Raw genomic sequence first — 26,758 nt, forward strand, 5'->3', positions numbered from 1 at the left:
AACAGATACCAGTAATCAAATGATTGGCAAGGATTTGCTTTAATTAACTGTCAATGTATTTAAAACAGTATATCACTAAATTTCACCCTGAGACGCCAGGACTATTACCTTGCCTGCTTGTTATCAGAAAGCTTTACAAGCAGTTTGCCTGGCAAAATGTTTTAACATTGGTAAAGATCCTGTGGGGGAACATGGCAAAGCAGCAGACAACGAGGAAAAATCTCCCTGCAAAATGCTTCTCGTCCTTGTTCTGACTGAGCTGATGTATTCCTGCAGCCCACAGCACTGCCCTGCTGAGAGATTAGTTCAGGTGCTCCATGATGCCACACTGAAGTTAATTACCGCTGCATCTCTACAGGTTCAGTAGCTCAGACAGCTTGCTGCACTGACATAGCTACATAGCTTCTATCCAGGAACTTGCTCCTTCAAAGCATGCTCTACTATCTGTGCATCACACAGATGCACTGTCAGACACTGATGCACTCTAAAGTACCTTTTTTCTGGCTCATCCCCTTCACTACTCTGAGCTTTTGGTCTAGTGAACTCCTTAGGATGGGGACTGTGAGACTGCGCTAGTTTGTCTTTCACAACTCCAGCACCACAGGCAAAATGATATGACCAACAATGGGATAGTCCCTTTACCATACAATAGTATTGAATTCAAAATAGCAGAATCTCAAAGAGATATAGCTGCACAAAGGTGCAAGTAGGAGAGTTTTACAAAGGAACCTGGAATCACAGATATCAACAGAGTGGGGCTTCTGAAAACCACAGGTACCTTTAAGTGTTTATCTGCATCTTTGAGAACTGGCCATAGGTGCTTAGGTACCCGAGAGGTGGTCATTCAAATGATTTGTTCATAACAGTGAGATAAGGTACATGTAGAAATTCTCAGACTCTTAGACAGACTTAGGTTTAGACAGAAAAGCTGGGAAAAGCCCCTAGAATCAAGTTCTCTGTATGAACAAGATCTAAAATGCAATTGCTAGTAAAACACTGAAGTCACCCCAGTACAGGTCAACACCTAATTTAAACTGCAGTAATTGGCCTTACCCTCTGTGCTGAAATTCTTGTGTCTTGCATAACCTGAGCAGGTTTGGTCACCTGTCAGACAGAAACTCATCTTTTATTGCAAAGCTTTTCTACCCAGAGCAATGGCAGCTTTGATTTCTCTCTTTATGCAGATGCAGCTTTATCATCAGTGCGTTCTCCCCATGTTTCAATTTAGGAAAATAAAGGTAGCAACGTTACCCTGCTGCAATTCCACGTTTAATTTCCCAACATGCACTGGACGGTAAGCACAGGGGAAACTTGCAGGTATTGTTCTGAGTGACAGTGCTGCTGTACAGACAGGGCGTTTACAGGGGAAGGAGTAGCTTCAGAGCCCGTCCTTCTGTGGTGGTACTGAAACTTACCTCGGCAAACCGGACAGCAGGACTCAGGAACAGAAACTGGGAAAGAGCAAGTTAATTTGGGACAAGTCTTCAACCCACAGTACACATTTCCTTCCTGCCAGAAGAAGAGTTTAGAAGGAGTCATCGATTTGTTTGGTACTGTATATGCATTTTCTAATGGGTATGCTTTAATCAAATATGTGTGTTTACATCAATGCCACTCTAGTATGCAAAGGCAGAATATTTGACCAGTAAAATGTCTGAATAACTTTGTAAAAACTTGCAGTTGCACAGTGGAAGGTCCTTTTCTTTAAAAAAAACAGGGGGGAAAGGGAAGAGTTAAAAGAGTATTGGGAGAAGAACTGCAATTATTGTCAGCTGAAAATGTACCTGACGTTGTTGGTTCTAAATCACCAAAGGTAAATTCTCCCCCCACCCTCCTTCTGTTGTGTCTTACCATTGAACTGGAGGAATAGCTTAGTAGTAACTAAGTCAGGAAATCTGTTCAGTGCTTGGCCTGTAAATTTGTAGTTAATGTATAATATGATGATGATGATTTGATCAGAGGAGATCCTGAGCTGCTAATACTTGACACTGAAGAGCTGGTCATATTGAGAGGGATATTTTGGTTCAGACACTGGCTCTAAGAAGTCACTGGGTGACTGCTCACATATACTGGATTTGAATTGGTGACATCTCATTCAGGAATGGCTCTGTGGCCCAGTGCCAGTTTACAGAGCTGTCCACTTATGAACTGAGTCCAAATGAATTCAGTTTCAAGTCAGTGCCTTAGTGCTTTATTTTCCAGTCAGACAAGTTAAATACTCTATATATGCCAAGCAGTGGTATTTTACCTGCTGCTTCTGCTTTGTAAGCTCATTTACAGCAGATGCTTGACAGGGTAAGCTTTGTCCACTGTGTCTGAGTAAGAGGTAGCCTGGCATTTACCAGGTGCTGCAGACTGGCTCTGAGCACTCTCATGAGTTTCAGCATTAATTCTCAATTCCCAGCCTTTGCTGTGTATTGCTTATATTTCAGTGTCCTGTCTTCTAGAAAGGAGATAGGAAGAGTAGACAGAGCAGGGCTCTGCCAAATCATCTTACTTACTGAGCAGCTGCACTGGGCACACTGGTTTGCTTGCCTGTTTTGGAAAAGCCCCTCTGCCACAAACATTTCACCGTGATGGTAGGTTGTGCCATTGTATTCACAGGATTTCCCGGTGATTTTGCTGCTTACTGAGAAAAGAGAGTCTTCTGGAAGCAAGAGGAAAGGAAGACTTCATGCAAATGTTCTTCACAGTATCACAAATACAAGGGAGGAAAAGCTTTCCTTCTCCCTCATTTCTCTATTAGAGAAGGACAAGTTTAGTCATGCTACAAGTACAAGTGTTATTCTCATGCTGCTATTTTGCTGAACTATAATAATTCACACTGAGTTCTGTCCCAGTTAATCTTAGGATGTTGGTGATCACTTGCAATGCCAACAATGATGGCTGTGTCTCATGTGGTTGGATTGTCTCTTCCTCTGTCTGCTCTAACATGTGGCATTAGGATAGACAGGTGCTGTTATGTGCCCACTTGTTATATTTGCATGGCCTTTTCATGCTTTAATGTTGAAGGCATTAAGTCCTGTATACACATAGAATCCCACTATCAATAGCACTGTTCTGGCATGGTTTTCCCCCTTCCTAGTACTGGTATCACTTTATGAATGATTTGTAGTGCCGCAGCCCACAGAACACTTAGTTGCAGGTTAGCAGGTTATGCCATGGGGCATGCATGATTCCATGCCACCCACAGCCACCGACCTGCTGCCAGTGTTATTAATGATGGAACTGTGTCAAGAGAAAACTATGTACTATGCAAGTGTTTGTTCCCAGTAGCCTTCACAATTTGTTGCTGCTGTTGTTTTCACAATGGGGGAAACCTATGAAAGGCAGACTTCAAAAGCCACCAAAAGCTTTTCTCTGACATGTATTTTAATGTCAGATGTGCAAATGAATGCATTTTGTTTGCAGAACCCAGTGTACATGACAAAGTGCATTAGATGGCAGTGTCAATTCAAGCCTGAAACCTCCTGTTTCAACTCAAGATCATATCTAGTTCTTCACTACATGGGTTAAATTTCCTTCTAAGACGTGAAGCTATCCATGCCTGTGTTAAAACATCCCCTAGATTCTTTAACTATCAGCAGTTGACAAACTGTGCACAGGGATTATAGTTTAGCTATGAAATATAAGTCACTTGATACCTATCAGACAGTAAATTTGGCACTATACATTTGCATTCACATGAATTTAGCATCTCAGCATGGGAAGAGGCACTTTGAACAAGAGCTCTAAGGAAGTAACAGTGAAGTGTTTGTTCTCTGGAGCCCAAATCACTGCAAATTTCTAGGAATGCAGCTGAAATTTCATTCAGTGGGTCTGGGCTTTCATGTAAAAGAAACCTGACCTGAAAATTCGGGTTTTGCTCCAGCCCCTTTCATTATCTATTAGATAAACCTGAGGAGATGTTTTTGTGAAACTGCCACCCCAGAGCACACATTTTTGAGTTGGGAGCTCAAGCGAAAGAGCATTTTCCTGCTGGCATGCACTGGCATTAAACACTGACATTCAGTTTTCCATAAAAGTGTGTATTCAGTTACATTGGTCCATCAAATATCAATAATACTTTGAATGGTAAATGTAAAATCTGGCTGTGGAACATATACATCCTATTTGAGAGTCCAGTGGGTCAGGAAAGAACGTTCTGCAGGAGAATGGCAGGAGAAGTTACCCATTGAGGGTTCCTTGCCTGACATTTCATTTCTCTTCAAGAGACAGACATGGTCTTTGCACTTCCTCCTTTGAAGCACCAAATACATCATTATTTCAGTGCCATCAAAGGTGTCTAATGATACCTTTCCAGAATGTTATGAATAGTACAGAGCTCTGACAACCCCCGTGCTTGGCATAGAAATACAGTGCTTTTGGCACTTTCTGTAGACTTTGCTAGTAATACAGAGTCTGGAATAGCAAGGTGTATGTTCTAATTAAGATACATCCTTCAAAAGTCATTCAGCAAAAGATTCAAGTGACAAATTCATCTACTGTCCCATTAGGTACAAATATTAGAAAATATGAAAAAAGAGGCAGTTCTCAGGACTGTGCTACCTCCTGAAAATTATATCACCAATTTCTTGGGCTTTCCAAGAGTCACCTCATGGAAAGCAGAAAGAGAGGCTGACAATCCCTTAGTTATTCCCTTACCTCTTGGGCAACTGGGAGAGCAGCAGAACTGGAACTATATGAAAATGAAAAGGAGAAATGAAAGGACAATACAGATGGTTCCTGTCTGGCTATGAGGCCCTGTTCATGCAGCCTCTGCAGGACATTGCTGTGCCCATGTGGGATGCCTGTTCAAAAGCAGGGCTTGGTTTGTGGTCTGACATTTTCAAAGACCAATACTTGAATGACTCATCATGACTCTTTAGACTATTGCATAAAGAGAGTAAATTTTACTGCAGATTTACCTTGGTCTATGCCACAATGCTCACATCACTATGAAATCACCAAATGCCTTTAAACCGTGGCTTCTAAATAAGGGAAGGAAGATGGTGACACTTTTATTGCTTGGGAAATGACTGGGGAGAGATGCAGGAGGCAATTGGTTTTTTATATCTTTTAAGTTGAACACAGAAGTCTGGCTTTTAACAGCTAAATCATAACATGCAGCCCAAAACACAAGCACATCTGCCTATTTTTGGAATATGGGATGAAATTCTGTTTTGCTATTTTGAAGACTTATTTGATGAAATAATTGTAAGAAAGTCAGTTTTGATTACAGGGAGTAAGACCATGGTTTTGGTCCTATATTGCACATACCTATGCTTCTGATTATCTTTCGGCACATTCATTGAATGGGGCTATTTGGTTGCATAAAATAAGGCTTAGAAGAAGTTTTCAGATCAAGACGACATTACTGTTATTGCAAAAAAAATATATATATACAGTCATATATTGGAGACAGAATATTGGAGAGAGCAACTGATCCTCTCCAAATTCAGCATCTGCCTAAAACTGCAAGGAAGCTTTGTTTATATTGTGTGTCTAAATATAACTTGTGTCTGGTGCAGCTATTCCTGCTCTGGCTTTGCTAGCGGGTGACTGACTTTCTACAACTAGAACTTGCCTTGGTTTCTTTTCTAGTGCTCTTTAACTCATGGCTAATTAGAGGAGTTCAGACTTGCTCATGATATCATATTCTCCTGTAGAATGTGAAATTAGAGTCATTGTGGATTGCTTTAATAAGTGCCAGGTTTGAACTTTGAAAAAGCTTGGCATTAATATTGATGCCAGCATGCATTACTCCGTGCCTTAGTTAAGATATGTTAGAATTAGATTAATTAACTGCAAATACGCTGAATTCTCTATTTGTAAACCTTGCTTCCTAATCAGGATTGTTCACAAAGCTTTATCTGGCATTTTAATGGTGCTGACTAACATTGCTTTAATTAGCTGCCTCTGTAAAGTACCAGGCAAACCATCTGTGTGAATCCTTTTAATTAACTGGGTCCTATCTGAGCTGTTCTCTCTGGCAGCGCAATATAAAACATACAGGGGGAAGATCTTATAGCATCAGTCAAAAATAAACTATCTTTGTTTCTGTGGTTGACATTTATTCTCTAAGGGCTCAGACTTCAGTATAGAAGTTGACACTCCATGCTTGCATTTCCCTGCTAGTTTAGTGAGATCAAGGTAAGACCATGAGATAACAATGTGGATAGCACTGATTTGTCACTAACGTTAGCACTGGGAATGGCAGAGGGCTATGATGTGCAACCTAGGCTCCATGTGACTGGCTATGAACTTATTCTATAAGTGTCTTTAAGGTTAAACCTGGCTGAAGAAATATTTCAGATTTTATAAGAAAGAAACAGAAGAGAAGTGTATAAAAAATGGATTAGCTACAAGCCAATTATTTTTTAAAAGCAGTAGGAGACTATGGTGGCTATGCTTGAATTCTCACATCTAAGCATTCCTCTCTTCCAAACATGGGATCCTGTCCAGCTTCAGCTGTCTACCCAGGCTGGTTTTCACTGGCGTATTATACACACAAGGTGAATCCTGACCTCAGTGAATCTAACAGAAAGGTTTCCTTCAGGATTCAGCATAGGTGCTGGCTTGAATGCTGCTTTTGACATTATATTTGAGATGGATGCTTGTACTAGGAGGAGCTATTGATCCATACAAACAAGATTTGTAGCAATTCAGCTCTGTAGTACAGCCTGATATAAACATCCACCATGAACTAGAACTGCCTGTAGGTATAGTTCACATATTCCAGGATCTATAGTGAGGTTCCTCACGGTCTACCCATGACCTGTGGTTGCCAAAGGCCAAGGTTTGAGGACAGGCATACTATGAACACAGACCAGGGCTTCCTGGCCTTTGGAGCTTTCCAGTCTCCTGGGACAAGCAGATGCTGTGTCACATGGATCACAGCCAGCTTTGGAAACACCATATTTTAGCTTTTTCAGTTGAAAACTATTCCCTCCTTAGTTCTAGAAGGCCCCAATATACTAACTGAAGGAGTCTAGAATAACAGTAATGGGATAACTTATTCATGCACAGCAACTTACATTTATAGATAAAGACCTGCAGGTGGGGTTGCAATTTAAAAAGTGGGTTGAAAATAATCCAGGCAGCAATGTAGAAAAAAATACAAACTTGGACTGATTGCAACTCATACAAGGAGCTGGAAGCATGAAACACAGGGAGGAGAGAGCTTCTCTCCAGCAGGTCATGCTTTTTTGCACCTCACGCAGGAGAAACTAAATTAAAAGGAAGGTCCTGACAAACAGTGTGCTTCATTAGAGTGGCCATTAGAGTGTGGGCAGCAGGTCAAGGGAGGTTCTGCTCCCCCTCTGCTCTGCCCTGGTGAGGCCTCATCTGAAGTCCTGTGTCCAGTTCTGGGCTCCTCAGCTCAAGAAGGACAGGGAACTGCTGGAGAGAGTCCAGCACAGGGCCACCAAGATGATCAGGGGACTGGAACATCTTTCATACAAGGAAAGTCTGCAGGACCTGGGGCTGTTTAGTCTGGAGAAGAGGAGATTGTGTGTGGGGAGATCTTATTAACATTTATAAATATCTAAAGGCTGGGTGTCAGGAGGTTGGGACATCCCTTTTTTCTATAGTAGCCAGCAACAGGACAAGGGGTGATGGGATGAAGCTGGAACACAAAAAGTTCCACTTAAACATAAGAAAAAACTGTTTCAGTGTTTCAGTGAGGGAGCCCTGGCACAGGCTGCCCAGAGGGGCTGTGGAGGCTTCTTCCTTGGAGGTCTTCAAGACCCACCTGGACATGTCCCTATGCAACCTGATCTAGGTGACCCTGCTTCTGCAGGGGTGTTGGACTGGATGGTCCCTTCCAACCCCTACCATTCTATGATTCTCAGTGGTGCTCGCTGCTAATGCCCTGCAGCAGTGGTGTATGGGGAAAGCAACAGCAAGTGATGTGTTGGATGGCAGCAGGTTTGGACTCTCCTTTGTAATTGTACATGTTTGCTGCCTACCAGCTCCCATTACTGATCTTTCTGTGTCACCACAGAATTATACCATATCTGGGAATCTTTGGCTCCTTTGCAGGTCCTACTGACTGCAAGACACAAGACTCCAATCTGGCATCTGATGAAGCAGGCCCAGACTGAGGGACTGCAATTCACTCTTACAGTTACTTTTGACTGCACAGCCAGTTGGAACATGTTTGAGTCTTCTCTCACCCTATCTATGTACAGGAAAGAAACACAAAGTGGATAAATCTAATCACTTTGAAATTCACTTTGCAAGGGGACTTGGGCTAAACTCCTTTCTCCAGCTTTAAATGGTATGTGCCTCTTCCCATTGCTCTAACAGCCATTTTGACAGCTAGATAAGCACATATAGATGTGAGCAGTTGTAGAGCTTCTCTGATGAACAATATCTGATCTAGCCTTCTCTCACCTAAGGAATCAGAGCTCTGAAAAAGTAGTAAGGTGTCCTTTGACCCCTGCTGCCTTGGCATCTGTGTTACAGAGTTCAGCCAAAGCTCTCCCCAGTCCTGGAAAAATTGAAGTGCTAGTAACGTTCCAAGTAAAAGATAAAGAAGCCTGCCTCCAGGCAGAAATCCTCTATGCTAGGCTCTTCCTTCTACTATACCTAAGTCAATGGAGTATGGTTATCATATATAAGAAACAGCTCTTCAGTATGAGACACGTATGTGGAATGGAGGAATAAATATGTGTTGATAATCTGATGCTTTTAAATTCAAAACAGAGCAGCCTAAGAGTTAAAGAGGTGAGGGAGGCATCCTGCAGAAAAGAGATTACACAGCTTACAGGAAGAGTGACAGTGAGTGAGTTTTTTATCATAGTTATGTTCAATAAATCTGGAACAACTCTGTTGGTTGAACTAACCCTGATGCTTTGTGCTCAAACCAAACTGTGTTTTTTTAAATATTCCTTTAAAAAAGATCCTCATGTTTATATGGGAAAAAGATCACATAAATAATATTCTTCTATGTTTATGCAGGCATTTCATACAAAAATAGCAGTGCTTTTATATAACACAGAGCACTGGCCTGTTTTCCTGCAGTTGCAGTGAAACTAAGGTACAATCTTAGCAGTGGGTTTGTTCTGTACCCAGAGATCCAATTAATGCTTATCTTCAATTTGTACCAGAAGGGCCAATGTAGAAAGCATATAGTTGAGAATCTGGATTTCCTCATTCTGCCACTGTGGTTCCCTTCCCCAAAAAGGCTTTCAGTGCAGGAGACATTCTGTGATCCTATTTTGGCCACATAACATGGATATGTGATGCTGAGGCTACTTGGTGACAAAGACCAAAGTGGAAAAGACAGGGAATCTCTGTATCATAGGCAGCAAGGGCCCCTGTGGGACACAAGCATCATGGTGACCTGGCTTAATGCATGCTCTGCTTTCCCCAGAAATGTACCAAAATGTCCTCATTGTCTGTGGATGCCTCTTGCATACATTTGCTTCTAAAAGGCAGAAAACCTGTCAGTGCCATTGACTGAGTCACTATATATTCCTGACCTGCTCCTGGTGCAGGTTCAAGGCTGGACAACGAAGATGAGTACAGCACTGTCAGCACACAGTGGGATAAAGTGCTATTGCAAACTGGCTGTGGCAAGGTCAAAACTACCAGCTGCTGAAAGGGTAAATGTTTTTACCACTGTCATGCCAAGAAGGGTAAAACACAAATATTCTAGAGCTACTTCATCACCAGAACTAAATCCTGATTCATCATCTCATGAGAACGTAGGAACCTCAGATAGAGAAAACCTATTACAGTGTTTCCGTGCAAGGTCATCTTCTTGTGATCACCTACTACTATTTTAAGTAACCTTTGTAGCTGGAGGTCCTTGGAGGATTAGAGCACAACTTAATTGGATTTCTTTCCTATTACAAATTCCTTTGCTTAATTTCTTTTCTCTACTTTTGTTTCCACTCTACATGATTGTGTCACCTCAAGGTCTGATCTGAAGTCCATTGAGCTAAATAGATTTGGAACCTGGCCCAAACACCTACTCTGTGTGGTACATCGTGAAGGCAGTTTCCTCTTTCATCTTGTGTCTCACATTTCTACCATACTCCTCAGCATTTCTAGAGAAGGGACTATATCACAGTCAATAACTGCATCTGTTTTCATAGAACGTTTAGTGCAAAAACTATCAAAGCTAATAGGAATCTGTTGATTGACTACAGTGGACTGTGGATCAACCCTCAGTCCATCTGCATATTTAGCCTTTTCTCTCAACAGTGCATCACAATCCAGCTTCTTATAAGTCTGTGATTGAAAGAAACATAGATGATGTGTGAAAGTCCCTTCAACATAAAAGAACAGTGCAACGACGTTGTTTTTAAAACAGTGACTGAGGCTGACAATAAATTTGGATTGGAAAGTTGTGCACTATCCAAAAACTGCAAACACAAGCTCTAAACAAAATCCATATGTGCCCATCAGAGGTGCAGGTGTCAAAGAGATTAGGCCACAAAATACTTCACATTAAAATAACTTCAAGGACCAGGTTAAGCTCTAAAAACGCCAAGGTAATTCAGAGTTAATCGCACCAGCTAGTCTTTAATATGGTCAGATGGCAGAAGTGTATGAAACTCATTGCTTGAAGGAACTAGTAGCACCTTATCGAGAGAGTATGAATTTTCATACAGATTCAAGGCAGAGATGTAGTTTCAGTTTAAACACTGAAAAGGCTGTTGGTTATTTTTTAGCTTTCTACAGCTAAAGTCAAGCTCTTCACATTATTTTAATATATTTTCTGCAGCTTAATTTCCTGTGTTTTCTTTTATAGTGGCATAAAAAATTGCCCAGCAAAACTCTGAAGCAGTCATAAAACACTTTCTAGGTTGTTCCATTTTAATTCCTGCTCTAAAGTTCAACTATTATATGAATCTATCAGTCATCTTCCCAGCCAAGGAACCAAATTGAGTGAAGATCTCTGAAGCATCTTTGAAGCTCTTTGAAGTTATCTGGGAGAAATCTTGAGCAGCCTATCCTACGCTATCATGTCAGTCCAAAGAATAGAAGTTCTGTCATCCATGTGGAAAGACACGTATTTTTTTCCGTGCATTTTGGATGCTGATGTACAGATATATTGTTAGGATTTTTATGGTCAAAAAGCAGAATTGAAGCAAGTGATAACCTCAATCTAGCAGTAATAGCACACATTCCTTATGAAGCTAGTAACAAAGGCAAATCACAAACCAATCTGAGCACACATCAACAGGAAAAAATGAGACATCTCCCAAGAATGCCTATATCATTATATTTCCAAATCAAATTTACTTCCAAATAAGCAATTTGTTTGAACTATTTGACAGCTGCCCAACAAAAACCAGAGCATCTCATTAACCTCTGGTGCTGCCTAATGCTCTATGAGTCTTCATATTCCAGATCCAAATAGCCCCCTTTTTTGTGTACGTGGAGTAACCATAAAAAGCGTGTCTCTGTAATCCTGTGGTACCTCCACAGGAACCAAATGAGGACTGAAACAATTGAAATAGTCTCTGATCAGTAGATCAGAGATCCCATGAGTTTCAACAAGGCCAAGTGCCAGATCCTGCACTTGGGCCACAACTACCCCCAGCAACTCTACAGGCTTGGGGCAGTGTGGCTGGAAAGCTGCCAGGCACAGAGGAACCTGGCAGTGTTGATTGTCAGTGGCTGAACATGAGCCAGCAGTGTGCCTGGGTGGCCAAGAAGGCCAAGGGCATCCTGGCCTGTATGAGAAATAGTGTCATCGGGAGTAGAGAGGTGATCATTCCCCTGGACTTGGCTTTGGTAAGGCCGCACCTAAAACTGTGTCCAGTTTAGGGCCCCTCTCTACAAGAAGGACACTGAGGTGCTGTAGAGGATCCAGAGGCAGGCTACCAAGCTAAGAAAGGATTTGGAGCACGTCTCAGATGAGGAGCAGCTGAGAGATCTGAGGCTGTTTTGCCTGGAGAAAAGAAGGCTCAGGGGAGACCTTCTCACTCTCTGAGTATGCAGAATTTCTTCTATGAACTGAGGCTCATGGCAGACGTGACAAAATGGGCAGGATGCTGAGAATGTGGCCAGTTTTCCTAAAATCTGAGATGTAGCTGCAAAATCCCATTTCCATCAGTGAACTATTATTTAAGTGGCAACTGTCTATTGGTGTCTGGAAGTCAATCCTTGTAGGACTCATAACTAAGGTGGTTATGAACTTGTATATACCATGCATCAGCCCTTTATGTATTTGTAAACATGAATGAGGATACCCTTCTGTCTCCTTCAAGCCAAAGAGCCCCAGCTCCCTCAGCCTTTCATCAGAAGGGAGATGCTGCACTCCATCATCTCTGTGGCCCTGTGCTGAACTCCCTCCAGCAGCTCCCTCTGTCCTTGAATTGAGGGGCCCAGAACTGGACACAACATTCCAGATGTGGGCACCTCACACTGTTTCTGTGTTTACATAAATGATGTGTATCAGGTCAACAGGAGGTGCAGACAGTATCATGCAAAGCTGAGTCTTTAGGAATATCTACACTAGAGAGTGCACTGTGTTACCTGGGCCAGCTCAGTTAGTTAGTTACTGGAAGGAATTCAGCAAAGATAGCACCGACCTCATTGCAGATGCATTTTTCTTGCTTCTTAAGCAAGTCTTTCAGTGCAGTGAGTTCTGCACTGTCCTAACTAGGCTGCCTTCGGGATCTAGTTCAAAGATAAAGGTATAACTAAGTCATGCTGCATTGTACAGTGCAGACATAGGTTCATTTATTTTTAGGTGATGTTCTCAGACCACTATTGTGAGATACCTGATCTGGTCCACCTTTGTATTTAGTCCAGTTATGTATAGTGGCATTTTGGTATTCTTTCAATATTTACAAAGCAACAAAAACTACAGCAGAAAAAATGGCTTGAATTTCATACAGAAAAAAACACAATACCAAAGGAGCTGAAATTTAAATGTGTTACTAATCATCAACATTCTTGGAAGCCAGTGTGTTTAGTCAGGGCAGCAAGCTTAAAAAATACTAGTGCCAGATGGGCTGATTCATATATCAGCGTGCAGCCTTATCTGCTGAGAAATCAAACCATCGAGTTGAATATGGAAACCCTTTCTAAATCCTGCAACTGTGCATTTTTGCTTCTGATGTATGCTTCCCCATTGCAGACTTATGTATTCCACAGAGCACTCAAAAGCTTTCAATCTTTAACTAGACTCTAAATGCTTTGATTCGCAATTGTTCCATGTAGAAATGACACAATCTGCAGTAAATATTCCACTTCTAAAGGCACTGTCCATAGTAGTGCCATAAAAGACAGTTGCAGCTAAATACTTGAAGATCATGAAGTTTGTTTGTGTGACAGGAGGCAGAGGGTCTGAAGTCCACTGTAGCTCAAGAGCTGATCCAGCTCTATGGATGACAGTGAATTCTATCCCTGATTATAAATCACCTCTCCTCTGCCAATACCTGGAGCATCCTGGGGTGGAAGGAAGGAGTTCATGCTTGGAAGCATGTGATGTCATTTTGGGTCTCACTAACATGTAAAGAATCCCAATGAAAGTGAACCTGGTATTTTTGGTTATGTACATGTGATTATAAGAATCTAATTCAGACAATAAAGCACTTTTCAGAGCTGCAAAAGGCAGGAATTATCTAGCACTGTATAAGACACAGGGAGTAGATTTTGCCAAAGCTAGAAAGAATAGATTTGAAAACAAGAAACAATAAAGTTATCAGTGAATCTGTGGCACAAGCTGGTAGGACTGAACTGCTGGTAAAAAGTAGAAGATGCTTCATAAGTCTGACAACTACTTAAGATTCATGGTGGCTGGTGCCAGGGAGACAGGCTACAAACACTGCATCTCTTTGTATCAGCAAGTCCAGTGTCACTATGGATGCAGGAGCCATTAATTCCAAGGGGAGAGCAGTGCCAACTTTTCTCAAAGGAATCCCTTCAACAGCTCCTCCACTTAGGTAGTTATGAAGTTCAGTTTCCAAAGAAAGTTGCTGCCTCCTGGCATTACCTCTGCTTCATTAAATAAGGAGACGGTTATTTGGGCAGTTACACTCTACAAGACCTGCAGAAAGGCAGGAGGAAGAGCCCAAAGTCACTGGGACTAGCTTTACTCATTTCTGAAATGCAGCTTGACAAACTGAGGGGAAACATACGTGACAGAATGTGATAAGCATTTATGACAGTAACGCGAATGGATGGCTAATGGCCAGAGCTGCAGCACCTTCCATTACAAAACAAGCAGGGAAAGCACAGAAGTAAAATTCCTGCATATCATGGGATGCTGCACAAAAGACATTGTATGCCAGACACACAGGGATGAAAAGCTGGCATAAGATGTGGAAGAATCCCTGAGATTCCTATTCAGATCAGGCATGAACACTGCCACTGAAGACAGAGCACCCAATATGATAGGCATAGTCACTGCAGAAAGCAGAATGCAAATAACTCCTGAAATCAGAGATTGATGGTCCTCTTTTGCCTATATTTTTTGCCTTTATTTTGCACTACAGAGATCATCTAGTCCAACTCCCCTGTCAAAGCAGGTCCCACCTAGATCAGGTCACACAGGAACGTGTCCAGGTGGGTTTAGAAACCTCCCGGGAAGGAGCCTCCACAGCCTCCCTGGGCAGCCTGGGCCAGGGCTCCCTCACCCTTACAGTTAAGCTTTTCCTTAAGTGGAACTTTTTGTGTTCCAGCTTTTGTCCCTTACCCCTTGTCCTGTCACTTGAGACAACACAAAAAAGTGTCATCCCATCTTCTGGACATCCACCTTTTAAATATTTACCAGTGTTGATGAGGCCCCACCTCAGTCTCCTCCAGCCTAAATAGCCCCACGTCCCACAGCCTTTCCTCATAAGAAAGATGCTTCAGACCCTTGATCATCTTGTAGCCCTGCACTGGCCTCCCTCTAGAAGTTCCCTGTCCCTCTTGAGCTGATAAGCCAAAACTGGACACAGGACTCCAGATGAGGCCTCAGCAGGGCAGAGTTCATGTTCCCAGCATCTTGCCACTAAATCTGACAGTACTAGTTAGTCAAATAAAGCATATTACCTTACAAACTTTCTTTCCTATGTATTAGACTGTCATAGACAAAACCCTACTAGCAACTGCATGACAAACTGTTAGCTTGGAAGTTGAATGAATCTCATCTCAGGACACAAGAGTGGCATCATGGCATCAGATGAGAGACGCACTTGAAATGCTTCTTCCTCATCATTCTAGATACCTAGATCAGCTATTGATATACACATCTGAGAGACAGATGTGTAATTGTGAGGATAGAGGAATCCTACAAAACATTGATGTGTGGGTGCCATTTAGTCTCCAGTGAGTGCAATGAACACACTCCAGTCCCAGCTGAACAGCAAACTGCTTGTGCACTCCTGTCCCTCCACCACTGTGTACTGCCTCCTGCTCACAGGTCAGGGAACAGCAGTTTTCCTCAGACAATGAAACACTCTGGAAAAAGTCAAATAAAACCCCTTTCTATGATGCTGCATGAATACTCTTTTATAAGTGGAAATGAGGGGTGCCACTAAGACAGACACTTAGGGAAAAGGTCCAGTTAAATCTACCAGCCATTAGGCCATGTCGGGAATGTTGTAACAGCCTCGTGAAAGATCCTGCTTAGTCTCTTTCACACAGTGGCTCTTAATAATGAGCATATAATAAATGTACAGTCTGGAGGAATTTACTATACACTATCCAATTGGATTTATATAGCCATAAACTTCTACAGCACTGCTTCTATGATTTACAGCAGTCTCTACTAATTATGAAGCTATGCCTGGATTTGAGATGTAAAAAGCAAATGTTACCAGACTGGTTGTACAGTGATACTATACAAATGCACATTTGCCACAGCAATTTTGAATTGCTTGGTAACAGAGAACCATTGCAAATCACCATGTATAAAGCAGGAACCTAGGAAGTTTGTGGGATGGGATTTTATTGTGATGGAGTCTACAGATAAGGGAAGGAGTAGGAAGCAAATAGCCCACAGACTCCATCAGTGAAACTTCTGCTACCTTCTGCCTGGATTGTAGGGGACTGGACTTGGTATCATACCTCATCCCTTCCCAGATCTATACTTGTGATTTCCTAAAAAGAAACCACCATAGAAAATACTGTAACTTACTGTAGGGCAAGCCCCTCGTGACTTAAATATATATAGAAGGGTGTTAACGCCAGAGTTTTTCAGCACAGACATGTAATTTTGCTACTACTTGCCATATTGACTATTTCAGAAAGGATTGTATGTCATTGATAGGAATTACCTGGGCATCGTGGGCAGCACAGCTGTGGGACATGCACAGGGGAAGGACAGTGTAGACTTGGGCATCTTATTCTGCTGCACAGAACATTTCCATTCTGCAAGTCAAACACAAAACAATGTGTAAATGAAACGGGCTGGATTACACCATGTCTCTGTCCTGTATCTAAATTCTTTTTAAACAACACCCACCCCTTTTTGCAACATTCAGATTTCACTCACAGCAGGGCAAGCCCAGGCTACTTTCACTGCCTCTGAATTTATGCTGGAGGTCAGAATATGGCAGAAATCCATGCAAGCCTTAAAATCCGAGGAAATGCCTAAAATTGGATCACAACAATCTTCTTCAACTTGTGTTTTTCTTTTGAGCAAATAACGCTTAGGAATTGCATTTCCAAAACTAAGACACAGATAATGAATGGTAGGTCTCTGAGATATTCCCTACTGAGGGTTAGTTCAAGACCACAAGAGACAAGTGTCTGTAGTTGTTCCTGAAAACTGTGGAGAATCTTTTGTTTTCATTTATGGGTTCCCCAGTAGACAAAAACACCAGTTGGGAAGTAGCCATTTTTTCTAAGAAACACGAGCAAGCCTTGGGAGCAGTGTTCATCACTCATGTCATTAACATCATATTCGATCTGACCACATCTAAGTTTGAGATATAATTAAAACACAGGGAATTTTCTTTCTCCGGTGCCTATAACCAGAAAAGACTATCTGTTTCAAATTCCCATTTCCCATCTATAATTCATCCTCCTAATTTAGCTCATGTTTATAGCAAGAAAGATCTTTCAGCATGAACACTGATACTAAGCTATGACTGTAGTTTTAGGCGGTGTCAGGAATAAACCCACTTCATTTTCATGTGCCTTCTGGAGCGCTGAAACGTTTCCAGTGGAGGTGCAGACTTCTCTAGATAGCATATGTATAGGTTTTTCTAGCCATCTCTTTCAAAATAATCCACTGGCTCCTAAATATCTGCAGACCACATGCTGGAATCATACTCTTAGATCATTACTACCCATGAACAAGATTTGTGCATCTGCTTTGGAAAGAGACACTAAAAATGATATTGCCATCTGTTTCCAATGATGACTGAAATTAAAGATACTGATTTTATAGAGGAGGAACAAATTTTAAGCTGCAGACTCTTTGCAGGACAAGAACTAGGTCTGCACAGGTCCTTGACCAGCAGACCATCATCTGAGAGCCTGTAGAAGAAAGGCTGGCACAGCCTGCTGGCCTCACTTCCTCTTTAACTATCAGTCCTGTGAAATCTCCTGAGGTCAATGTTTGCTCTCTGTGCATGATCATCTGTGTAACAATTCTGCAGGTTCACTTTGCCCCTCAGTGGTCCAGTCCTTGCAACAGGGCAGAACTATTTTAACTGATCTTGTGCTTGGTAAGACTGATCTTATGCTTAGATTCACAGGGATATTTGGGAGACCAAGCCCTACTGACCAGGGCAGCACTTCAGCTGCTGTAGGCCTCCTGTGAGCCAGGGCCATAGTTTGCATTTCCATGTGACACACCATGAGTAAAAACACATCTCTCTTCCTGAGCTGTATCATCAGTGCTAGGTGTGGAAAGCATTCATTTTAGCCCCTGGAGTCCGCAGATCTGACTACAAATACAAGCCAAAAGCTGCTGTATTTTTGCAAGTAAAATAATGATCTGGCAAACAGTGAGTGCTCCAATTTACTTGACAGTAACAGTCAACAGTCTCCACTGTGTACTGGCAGGGGGAGGAAGGATTGTAAAGGAAAGGGGGGACAGGGTCAGAACACTGAATCGTGTTTAGTTTTATTCTGGTTTAAGTATGTAAATTATAACTTGTAAAAATACAACACTACCTCCACACACACAAAGGAAGGGTTTTTTTCATTTTCATTTTAATCCCAGGCTGAATAATGTGGCCTCTGTGTAGTCACTTCATTTGTCTTGCCTCCTTCTCAAACATCAGACAGACGTGTGTTGGGGAGATGGATGGACAGACTGTTGTTTAGAGATGGAGCAGAGATCTTGACCTGTTGCCTGGCTGATATGACTTGTTTTGTGCAGAGATCCTATGCATCATGATGTTCAAACCTAGCAAAGAAACTTTGGTCCCACTGGTGATGAAAAGCCCTGGGGATTTCTTTTTTGTTTTCCCCCGCAGTGTAAGGGAACGGGTTTCTGCTTCAGACCCTGCACGTGCCCTTTGCCTAACTGATTTACTGCCAGGGTATCATAGGTGGTCTCTCTCATTTGCTGTCTGTAACACACTTTAGTTTCATTTTTTTATGCTATGGTATTGGTTTAAGGTCTGTGCTTTTGCTATGCCATGGCATGTTTTCTAACCTGAATTTTGTTAAAATCATAAATTATTGAGAGTTTCCCAATCATCTGGAGCTTTTACTGTAACTCAGTGTTCTGAGGGCATTTCTTTTGGCAAGCACAAAGCTCAAATGAATGGCTGGATGCTTCAGTTATTATTTGGAGTCTTCCTTCCAGGCAACCAGAGTCACATCCCAGAGATCCCTCAGCATCCCCATTGCTGAATTAACCCCAAGGAAGTGGAGTCCACAAGCACTTCTGAGCTGCATGTACTACTGATGATTAGCATGAGCAGTTTCCTTCTTTACTAACCTTGTTGCCCTAATCTGTCACTCTGGTCTTCCACGTCCATGGACAAAGGAAAGAAAGAAAACATAATTGTGGAGCCCCACAGTGTGTGAGTATGGCTGGATCACAACAGGGCTGTTCTCCATTCCATGCATTTTCCCATCCCTACAGACTGTCTAATACCTTCCTCAAAAACACTGAGCAAAGATTTGTATCCATATCTCTAGGGTTTCCAGTGAATTTCATCCCCATCTGAGACAGCCTTCCAGCAATTTAATGAGTCTTTTACCACACACGACTGAGGAAGTTTTCAACTTTGCATATAGGTCAGCAAAATGAGTGGAAACTCCTTTTTACTACAGAAGAGACTTTCCTTTCCTATTACATTGCCTTTTCTCTTACAGATGTGTTCTGCTGCACAGATCTGAGATGCAGCCAAGCTTTTGGGACTACTGTTTATGCATCTCTGCACTAAATTGCAGTAGCAGATCCCTCAGAGCAAATGCTGCACAGAGGCTGAATATTTTACACTTGCAGGGAAGAAAATAGCCAAGAAATCTTTATTCTGCATTGAGTACAGCAGAAAAAAAACCTCAGCATCTGGAGTGCCTCATGTGTTAGTGATTAAGATCCCTTCTTGTTTAGTCATTTTAAAGTTCTCCAAGGGCCATACTCTGCCCTCATTTTCTTGCCCATCCCCAGCTGTATATGACATATTTAGGGGACCTATCACTGCTGTGTCTTCATGTCAAGCATCAACTGAGGCAGGCCAAGGACCTGTCAATTCTCTCTGCTCCCCATAGCCTCTTCTCATCTTTCATCATTTCATTCTTCTTTTATAGATTTTTAAAAACTGTGATATCCAAGCCTGTTCCTTCAGCACTTTAGGGAAGGAGATGCTTTGACTGTGGAAGTGCCTCTGAAAATGTGGGCACTGTACACAGATCAAAACATGACCACTTTCACATTCAGCATAATCCTCCATCTTCATCAAACTGCAAGGATTAGATAGTGGGGTCCAGTTATTCAAGATGTAATGCTCAGGATTACCAAAGCTTCTGACTAGTTAAGGAGCTGTTTTGTTTACCATGCAGGTATTTTTGCAAGTATTGACCTTCTCTGCTTATGTTTTCCCTTTACCAGGATCAGGTCCCACTAGTGAAAATGAGCCCAGGCTTTGTGAAATTGTAGATCCAACAGAAGAGATTCTAGTCAATCAAGTAGAAGAAGTGGGATCAGTAAGTCAGCAGTCCTACCTCTGAGCAAAGACAGCTAACGCAGTAAACAAGGCCATAGGGTTCTAGATAAGGATGCCATCTTTCTCCTACACGATACTTCTTATCTTGAAACACACAGTATGTATCTGAATCTGTAAAACAGTAAAGAATTGAAAGAGCTATGAATGAGTGTTCCAAATCCATACTTCCAGATTGTTTTCTGTCTGTGGATGGTACGTAACAGTTTGTAAAGAACTACTATTCTTAATTCTCTAGGAATATCACATCATGGAAATGCACTTAACCTCATGTGCTGTTCTTTCTAACCTCCCAAAGCAAATTACATGACATGGCTTCCTATCTTTCCAAAATTGCAGCCCCTGAAATAGCTGACAAAATGGCTTTCATACAGGCTGGGTTTATCCTTTCACCTGCAAAAACATAGGCTAAGATCCTGTTCAGGTAACAAAATTCAAGTGCTCGGTTGCTCAGACAGTTTTGTAGGAGCAAAATCTTTTCACTGCAAAACCAGAGTAATGCGCTCAACTCAGTTAAATCCCAAGTTATGCAGCAGAGAGATCATTAACAAGGAAAGTGCAGAATGAAGATAAGTGCAGTGTATTTACACTGCTTGTTCAGTATCTCCATATTTCAACCGCTTCATAACAAATACATTTGTTCTAGTATTTCAGAACAATTTGGGCTGACTTACATATGCATCAGCATGCCAAATATTTTAAGACTTTTCTGTTAATTATGTACTTCTAATCTTGCAGGTGCAGTGTTGCAGATATCTCTGTACCCATCAGACATTACTGCCCTGTTTTTCCCTGTCACATTATGGCTTCGCACTGAAAATTCAAATATCTTCAATAAAAGGGTGTTTCTCAGGTGTTTCCATGAGATAATTCCTTCCTGTTACCTTCATGATGTCCAAATTCAGCTTAATTCATCACCCTCACTATAGATGACACTTCAGCTTAACAGACCTGTGTTCCAAGTGATAATCCAAGCTAAGGACCTTCTTCACATGTACTGGGCTAAAAGAACATAGCAAGAGGTGAGGATTATTAGTAGCAACTGTGAAGTGATGTGCATTCACTTCCACAAAAGCATAACAAATGAAATACAGGACCTGATAAAGCAGACAGCTCAAGTGGCGTTTGATAATGCCTCACATCATGCTGCTTTGAGCAAGGATACCTGCACCTTGGTTGCTCTGAAGTTCAGCAGAGAAATTGGCCTTTTTGGAACTCACTCTTTTTTTTTTCTCTCTCTCTTTTTTTTTGCATCTACTTCCTTAGAAGCAGAAGTTAAGGCTGAAAATTTTAACTACTTCTCAAGGGCAAACAATGTCTTTATAAGAACAAAGCCAAACCCCAGCCTTTGCAGGTGGGGAGAGCATTCCAGAGAGCTAGTAGCAAGGCTGCAGCAGTCAATAGCTCCTACACCTATCTGGGCAGTTACTCCTCCTTGCCATGCTTTCTGAGATGTGTTAGCATTTCCCACAGGTGACAGGCTTCACAGAAATATTCCCTTTGCTTTGTTTGTATTCTTTTCAATTCTTCTCATCCCATTTTTGACAGTGCCTAGACTCTTAATTTTCTCAAAGGATGTATCTAATCCAGTTCATATGAAGTTGGTTTTGGAACACAACGGAACAGTTTTGGACGAGCCTTACACTAACTGAAAACTTCAGCACAATCGTCTTACAAGCAGGACAAAACCCAGATAATGTCAGATGTTTACAGGGGTCACTAAAATGGAATTAAACACTCTCTCAATTCAGCATAGTTGAAATAAAACAGATTCTCCAATGGATGTGTTGTGGTCTTTATGATGCAATGAAACCTGCAGAGCTTTAGGAAAATGTGCCCCAAACCCGGCTGGGACCTGATGCTACCAAACGTAGGACTAGAAAGAGGAAGAATGTTAGAAGGTTTTGTACACAGCTCCACATTCTTGTTTGAAGATCTTTTCTGAACCACATCTGTCAGATAGAAGGAAAATGTCAAATTTGGGTGAATGTGACAGCTTTGAAGTCTACTTACGTTTTACTTGTTCTAGTTTACCTCCATCTATGAAAAGGAGACAGAGCACACCAAAAAAGATAACGTGAAAGTCTTCCAGTATCCACTTTTTTCTCATCTTTATCGACAAAAGGACAAGAAAGAGCTTCCAAAGTAGAGAATGTTGAGCTGTTGGGAAGAAGAGATTAAATGAATTAAACTAAAATCCTGTAAGATACTTAATTTTTCAGACATGATTTCAACCAGTGAACACAAACCCTGAACTACCAGAGCCAAGAAGTCCATTTATATCATGGATCTTCCTTTCATGGAAACAGCGTTGGCTTCAGGTCGTTTCATTTTTGGAAAAGAGGCCACATTCTCATTCATGAAAGCTGGAAACTTTATTACTTGTAAGAAAGCTCTTATTTTATTCCAAAAGCAAAGAAATATGGCAAGAAAGCCATCTAAATACTTAAAGTTCTCTTTCACAAGAAACTAGTTTGGGAGATGTTCTTGTAGGGCAGCTCTTTTGGCTGTAAGTTAGGGAAACAGAAGTGTCAGTTTTAACAAGTTTGCTTCAGTGTAAAATGAACCTGGGCTACCCCTGAGGTGTTCCCTGCACTGCAGGGTGAGGTGCTGGCCATGTGAGTTTTCCTCACTCAGTTCTAATAGGCTTCCACCACTATTCAATTCCCCTCTCCTCCCATCTCCCAACTACTATTATTCTGACATTGTGTGTAATTATTTTTTCTAGGGTTAACCCTTCCATTGCCTTGAGATCTGAAATGAGCATGGGGGAATGACAGGTCATCCTCGGCCTTGTACATCTTTCATGTTAAAATCTTGCCTGTGGAGCAAAGCATGCTCTGCTGTTTATCTTTTTCTGGCTTTTTAAAGGTGAATTACTTTATAAAGAAAAAACCAAGGGAGAAGATAAGTAACTAAAGTAGAATTTATTTCAACCAACATACTACCCTGAGACATATGCTGATGCTTTACTCTATCAGAATTCATTGCCAATCTATTACCTTCCCAGAGTGCACTTGTCCATAATTTGCAATGTTGGAAAGATTTGGATTCTATTTTAAAACCTTGATGTGGATTAACAGTTTGTAAAAGTTCCAACCCCTCAAAAGATTCACTATTGGAAAAATAATCTGCTTTGTAAACTGATTGTAATCCCTTCAGATTTCATAGAACTGTACATTCAGATGTTTCAGCTCAAAGCAGAAATAATATGGACATGTAATGTATAGAGTAGGAATATTCCAAATTAAGTGGTGGAAATAGATAAATTAACTAGATAAATTAACTAAACAGTAAGTTAACAAGTACTTAAGAAGAAAACACTCATATTAAGACTGTTGAGACCTAGGATGCTGTAACAAAGGGTGAGTGATCTGATTTCATCAGTGTTTTTACTGCCTTTACTGTTGAAGGATTCTCTGCCTTCTGAAACAACAACAAAAATGGTCATCTTCCTTAACTATCCCAATCTATGCGCTGCTCTGGCTACACTCAGTAAGCTCATTGCAGAATGCCAATTGCACCTGAAAACATTATCATAAGGGTGTTTTAGTATCACACTCCCCATACAGTAACAAAATATTGCTTTCCATTTCTTTTGGAAGCTGAGAATAACCTTCCAATTTCAGAAGCAAAGTTTCTGTCATTTTTCTCCTTTCAACGTGTTCCAATCACACATTTTAAACAAGCCAAACAACCTTTTAAAAGCTTGTTTAAAATGAAAACCTTGTCATTTGGTCCCAGGACATCACACGTGCATTGAGAACAACAGCAGCACATCGCTGGGTCTAGGAGAAATGCGAATGTTTAAATATTTTGGACTCGTTAGGGGTTGCTTAAGCAAACAATGTTTATAAACAGAGCACAATTATCCTTTGTGCGGTGCGTTACCTGTTAGCTACATTGGTTAGTTTGACTAGAAAGGCTCAGAAATCCACCCGTTTTAAACATCGGGGCTTCAAAAGGAAGAACATTGTAAAACTTGGACGGCTTACGCTCAGAAACGCTGCACGGTCGTGTGAAATGGAGGAGTTAATAACAGAAATGGGATGGAGACTTTTGATGTCTTTCTTAATTCTCTTTAATTTCGGTATTGTTGTTACTCCAAATATAAACACATACTTTTCACTATTAGCACACTCCCTTTATTTCCCCAAAGGGCAATGTCCTAAAAATATTCCTGGATTTAAATAATCATAGTTAGGATTAACCTGTTAATTATTGGTGTGTTTTCTGCTTAGGAGAAACAATGAAAGCGATCCCCTGTTGCAGGAATGACTCCCTGAAATAAGGCGCGCGGGTCTGTTTCTAAACGCCTCGCCCTCCCAAGAGCCCGATGCGGTAACTGCGAGTGGCAGCGCCCGGCCTCGCCACGCTTTATCATTAATGCAAAAGAAAATAAAGGCAGGCAGAGCGTGGCTGTGGCCTGGCCGCTGTTACCGGCGGCTGCGGGGACCGAGCGGCGGGGCAGGGGCCGGCGGGGCCGCGCAGCCCGACCGGGCGGGCTGTACTCGCCGTCTGACGGAGCGGGGGGCCGCGGCTCCCTCCGCCCTCCCCAGGGCTGCTGCTCCCGCCGTGCCTCCACCGTCGGACGGGTGTTTTTAAGCAGGGGAGACTGGAAGCGAGCCGTGGCCAGAAGCGCCTGGCTCGCGCCGCTGGGACTGAACCGCCGTCCATCGGGGCGCGCAGCGCGGGGAGCGCCCCGCAGCGCCGCCCGGGGCCGGGGCTGATGTCTCGGCAGAATCCCCGGCCTGGCCAGGAGCCAGCGGTGGCACCGAGGGGTGGGCGGCCAGCCCCTGCCAAGGTCGGCCGGGGTGAAGGCAAGGGAGGCGGCGGGCATCCCCGCCGGACTGCCTGTGCCGGGCCGCCAGCCCCCGGGGCAGTGCCCGCGCCCACGGGAGCAGCTCCGACCGCCTCGGGGTCTTGCCTAGCAGGGAAAAGCTCACAAACCTGGGGCAGGGCGGGAGGTCGCTCCGCTGAGCCGCCGGCCCTGCAGGCTGCCTGCGATCGGTGGCTTCGGCTGGAGGAGCCGCGCCGCTCCGCTCTCCCCGCTCCGCTCCGCCGGGGGACGGGAGGGCTCCGGCCAGGCGGCTCCGCTTCTCACTCACGTTGCCATAATCTTCTCTCGCTGCTCGCACAAACTTTTTTAGTTCTCCCCTTCGCTCCCGCAGTGGAGATGGTGAGAGGGAAAAACAAGGGACCGACGGGTCCTGCGGCCACCGGCAGCCCCCCGACGCCCGACTGATGGACGGGAGCGGGGACGGAGGAATCCGCTAAGTCCGAGCTGCGGGGACGCTGCGGGGAGAGCTGTCTGGAAGGTCTCGGGCTGCTCGCCCTGGGACACCTGCCACTGGCTCCTGCCCCGGCGGGGAGCGCAGCGAGGCCCCGCGGCCGCAGGATGCTCGGCGGCGGGTCCTGCTCCGCAGCCCCGCCGGCACTGGAGCGGCGGCGGGAGGAGGAGGAGGAGTGCAGGAGCCCGCGCCCCGGCGGTCCGCCTCCCGCCCCGGCCCCCTCCTCTCCCGCGCCCCGCTCCTGCCGCCCGGCACAGCAGCGTGACTGACACTGCCTGGGGTGGAGTTTGCTCCGCTCTGGGGGGCCGAGGGCAGGCGGAGGCGGGGAGCCGGGGGGAGAGGGACGCGCTTCAGGGCAGGGGCTCGGCGCCCGCTCTCCGGTCTCTCTAGGGGACCCCCCGCCGTCGTGCGGGAACCACCTGCGGGCGGCAGAAGCCGCACCCGAGCTGGCGGGTCCCCGCTCCGGTGCCTCCAGGCAGAGCTGCGGGCTGCGGGAAAGCATCCCACTCCCTCCACAACTCCTGTCTCGATTTCTTCGAGAGAGGACTCTGCCTCGAGATGACTCTGTAATGGGCTTTTCAAGCGCGGGAGCAGACCCGCTGGAGTTAGTGTCCGCTGGGATTTGTCAGACCCCCTCTGTGGATACCCTCTGGTCTGATTTATTGTGTTAGAAGGTTTCAAGGTCACATTGAGATTCTAGTGGAACTAAATTAAACCCATGACTCATGACATTATATGCTTGGTCAAACATTCTTTTTCTGTCTTCGTGTAGCCCCTGTAACTAATAAGAAGAGATCAGTGAACCCTTGACAAATGATCTGAGAAAAAGGGTGAGGTATGAAAAGACATCATGTGGAGAAACAAATTACAACCTATTTCCCCTAGTTTGGGTCCAGGGTGTTTGGTGAGCGCTGCTGGGAGGTCACACACCTCCCAGGCTTGGGAGAGATTTTCAGAAGGCTGAAAATTGAGCAGAACTTTCTTCCATTGTAACTCAGCTGGATGAAATACAGAAAATACAGTCTATGGTGAAACCTTGTACTAGCATGAGGAAAGAACAGGTGACTTACTAAGGGTTTTCTAGTGTGACTTCATGAGTCATCGGGGTTATGTGTTAGTCAAGTGCAACTTTATAACTCTTAATGTTAAGAAAGGAAAAGAGATAGGAACTGCAGGTGAGTTTTGATGCTGCTGCTCCATGCCTGCTTCTGTGTCACTCTGCCATTCTTTGCTTTTCTGTGCACAAGTAGTCAACCACATTCCTAAGGAAAAATCATCACTTGCAGCTCTTAGTCCTGAGCGTGGTGGCTGCTGCTGCTGGCTGATAATTTCGGAAGAGCCACTGCATGAGATAGGGATGGGCAGATGGAAAAACAAATGGTAACGTTGAATCAGAAATAT

The 26,758-nt window shown here is 43.3% G+C and overlaps 1 protein-coding gene across 2 annotated transcripts in view; it reads right to left on the reverse strand.

Annotated features, from left to right (window-relative positions):
• Window positions 1-25,507, reverse strand: part of CHRDL1 (chordin like 1) — a 39,883-nt gene extending 14,376 nt beyond the window's left edge. The window contains exons 1-6 of one of the 2 annotated variants that reach the window (XM_062006919.1): window positions 25,017-25,507; window positions 22,080-22,226; window positions 20,068-20,180; window positions 16,212-16,305; window positions 2,502-2,644; window positions 1,416-1,509 (exon numbers count right to left, since the gene is read on the reverse strand). In XM_062006919.1, the coding sequence (XP_061862903.1) occupies window positions 1,416-1,509; window positions 2,502-2,644; window positions 16,212-16,305; window positions 20,068-20,180; window positions 22,080-22,176 (541 nt within the window). In that variant the 5' untranslated portion in view covers window positions 22,177-22,226; window positions 25,017-25,507. Of the gene's footprint in view, window positions 1-1,415; window positions 1,510-2,501; window positions 2,648-16,211; window positions 16,306-20,067; window positions 20,181-22,079; window positions 22,227-25,016 lie in introns of both variants that reach the window. The other variant, XM_062006918.1, reaches the window with a different exon arrangement.
• Window positions 25,508-26,758: the final 1,251 nt, after the last annotated feature.

Source organism: Colius striatus, chromosome 13 (genome assembly GCF_028858725.1).
Source record: "Colius striatus isolate bColStr4 chromosome 13, bColStr4.1.hap1, whole genome shotgun sequence".
NCBI lineage: Eukaryota > Metazoa > Chordata > Aves > Coliiformes > Coliidae > Colius > Colius striatus.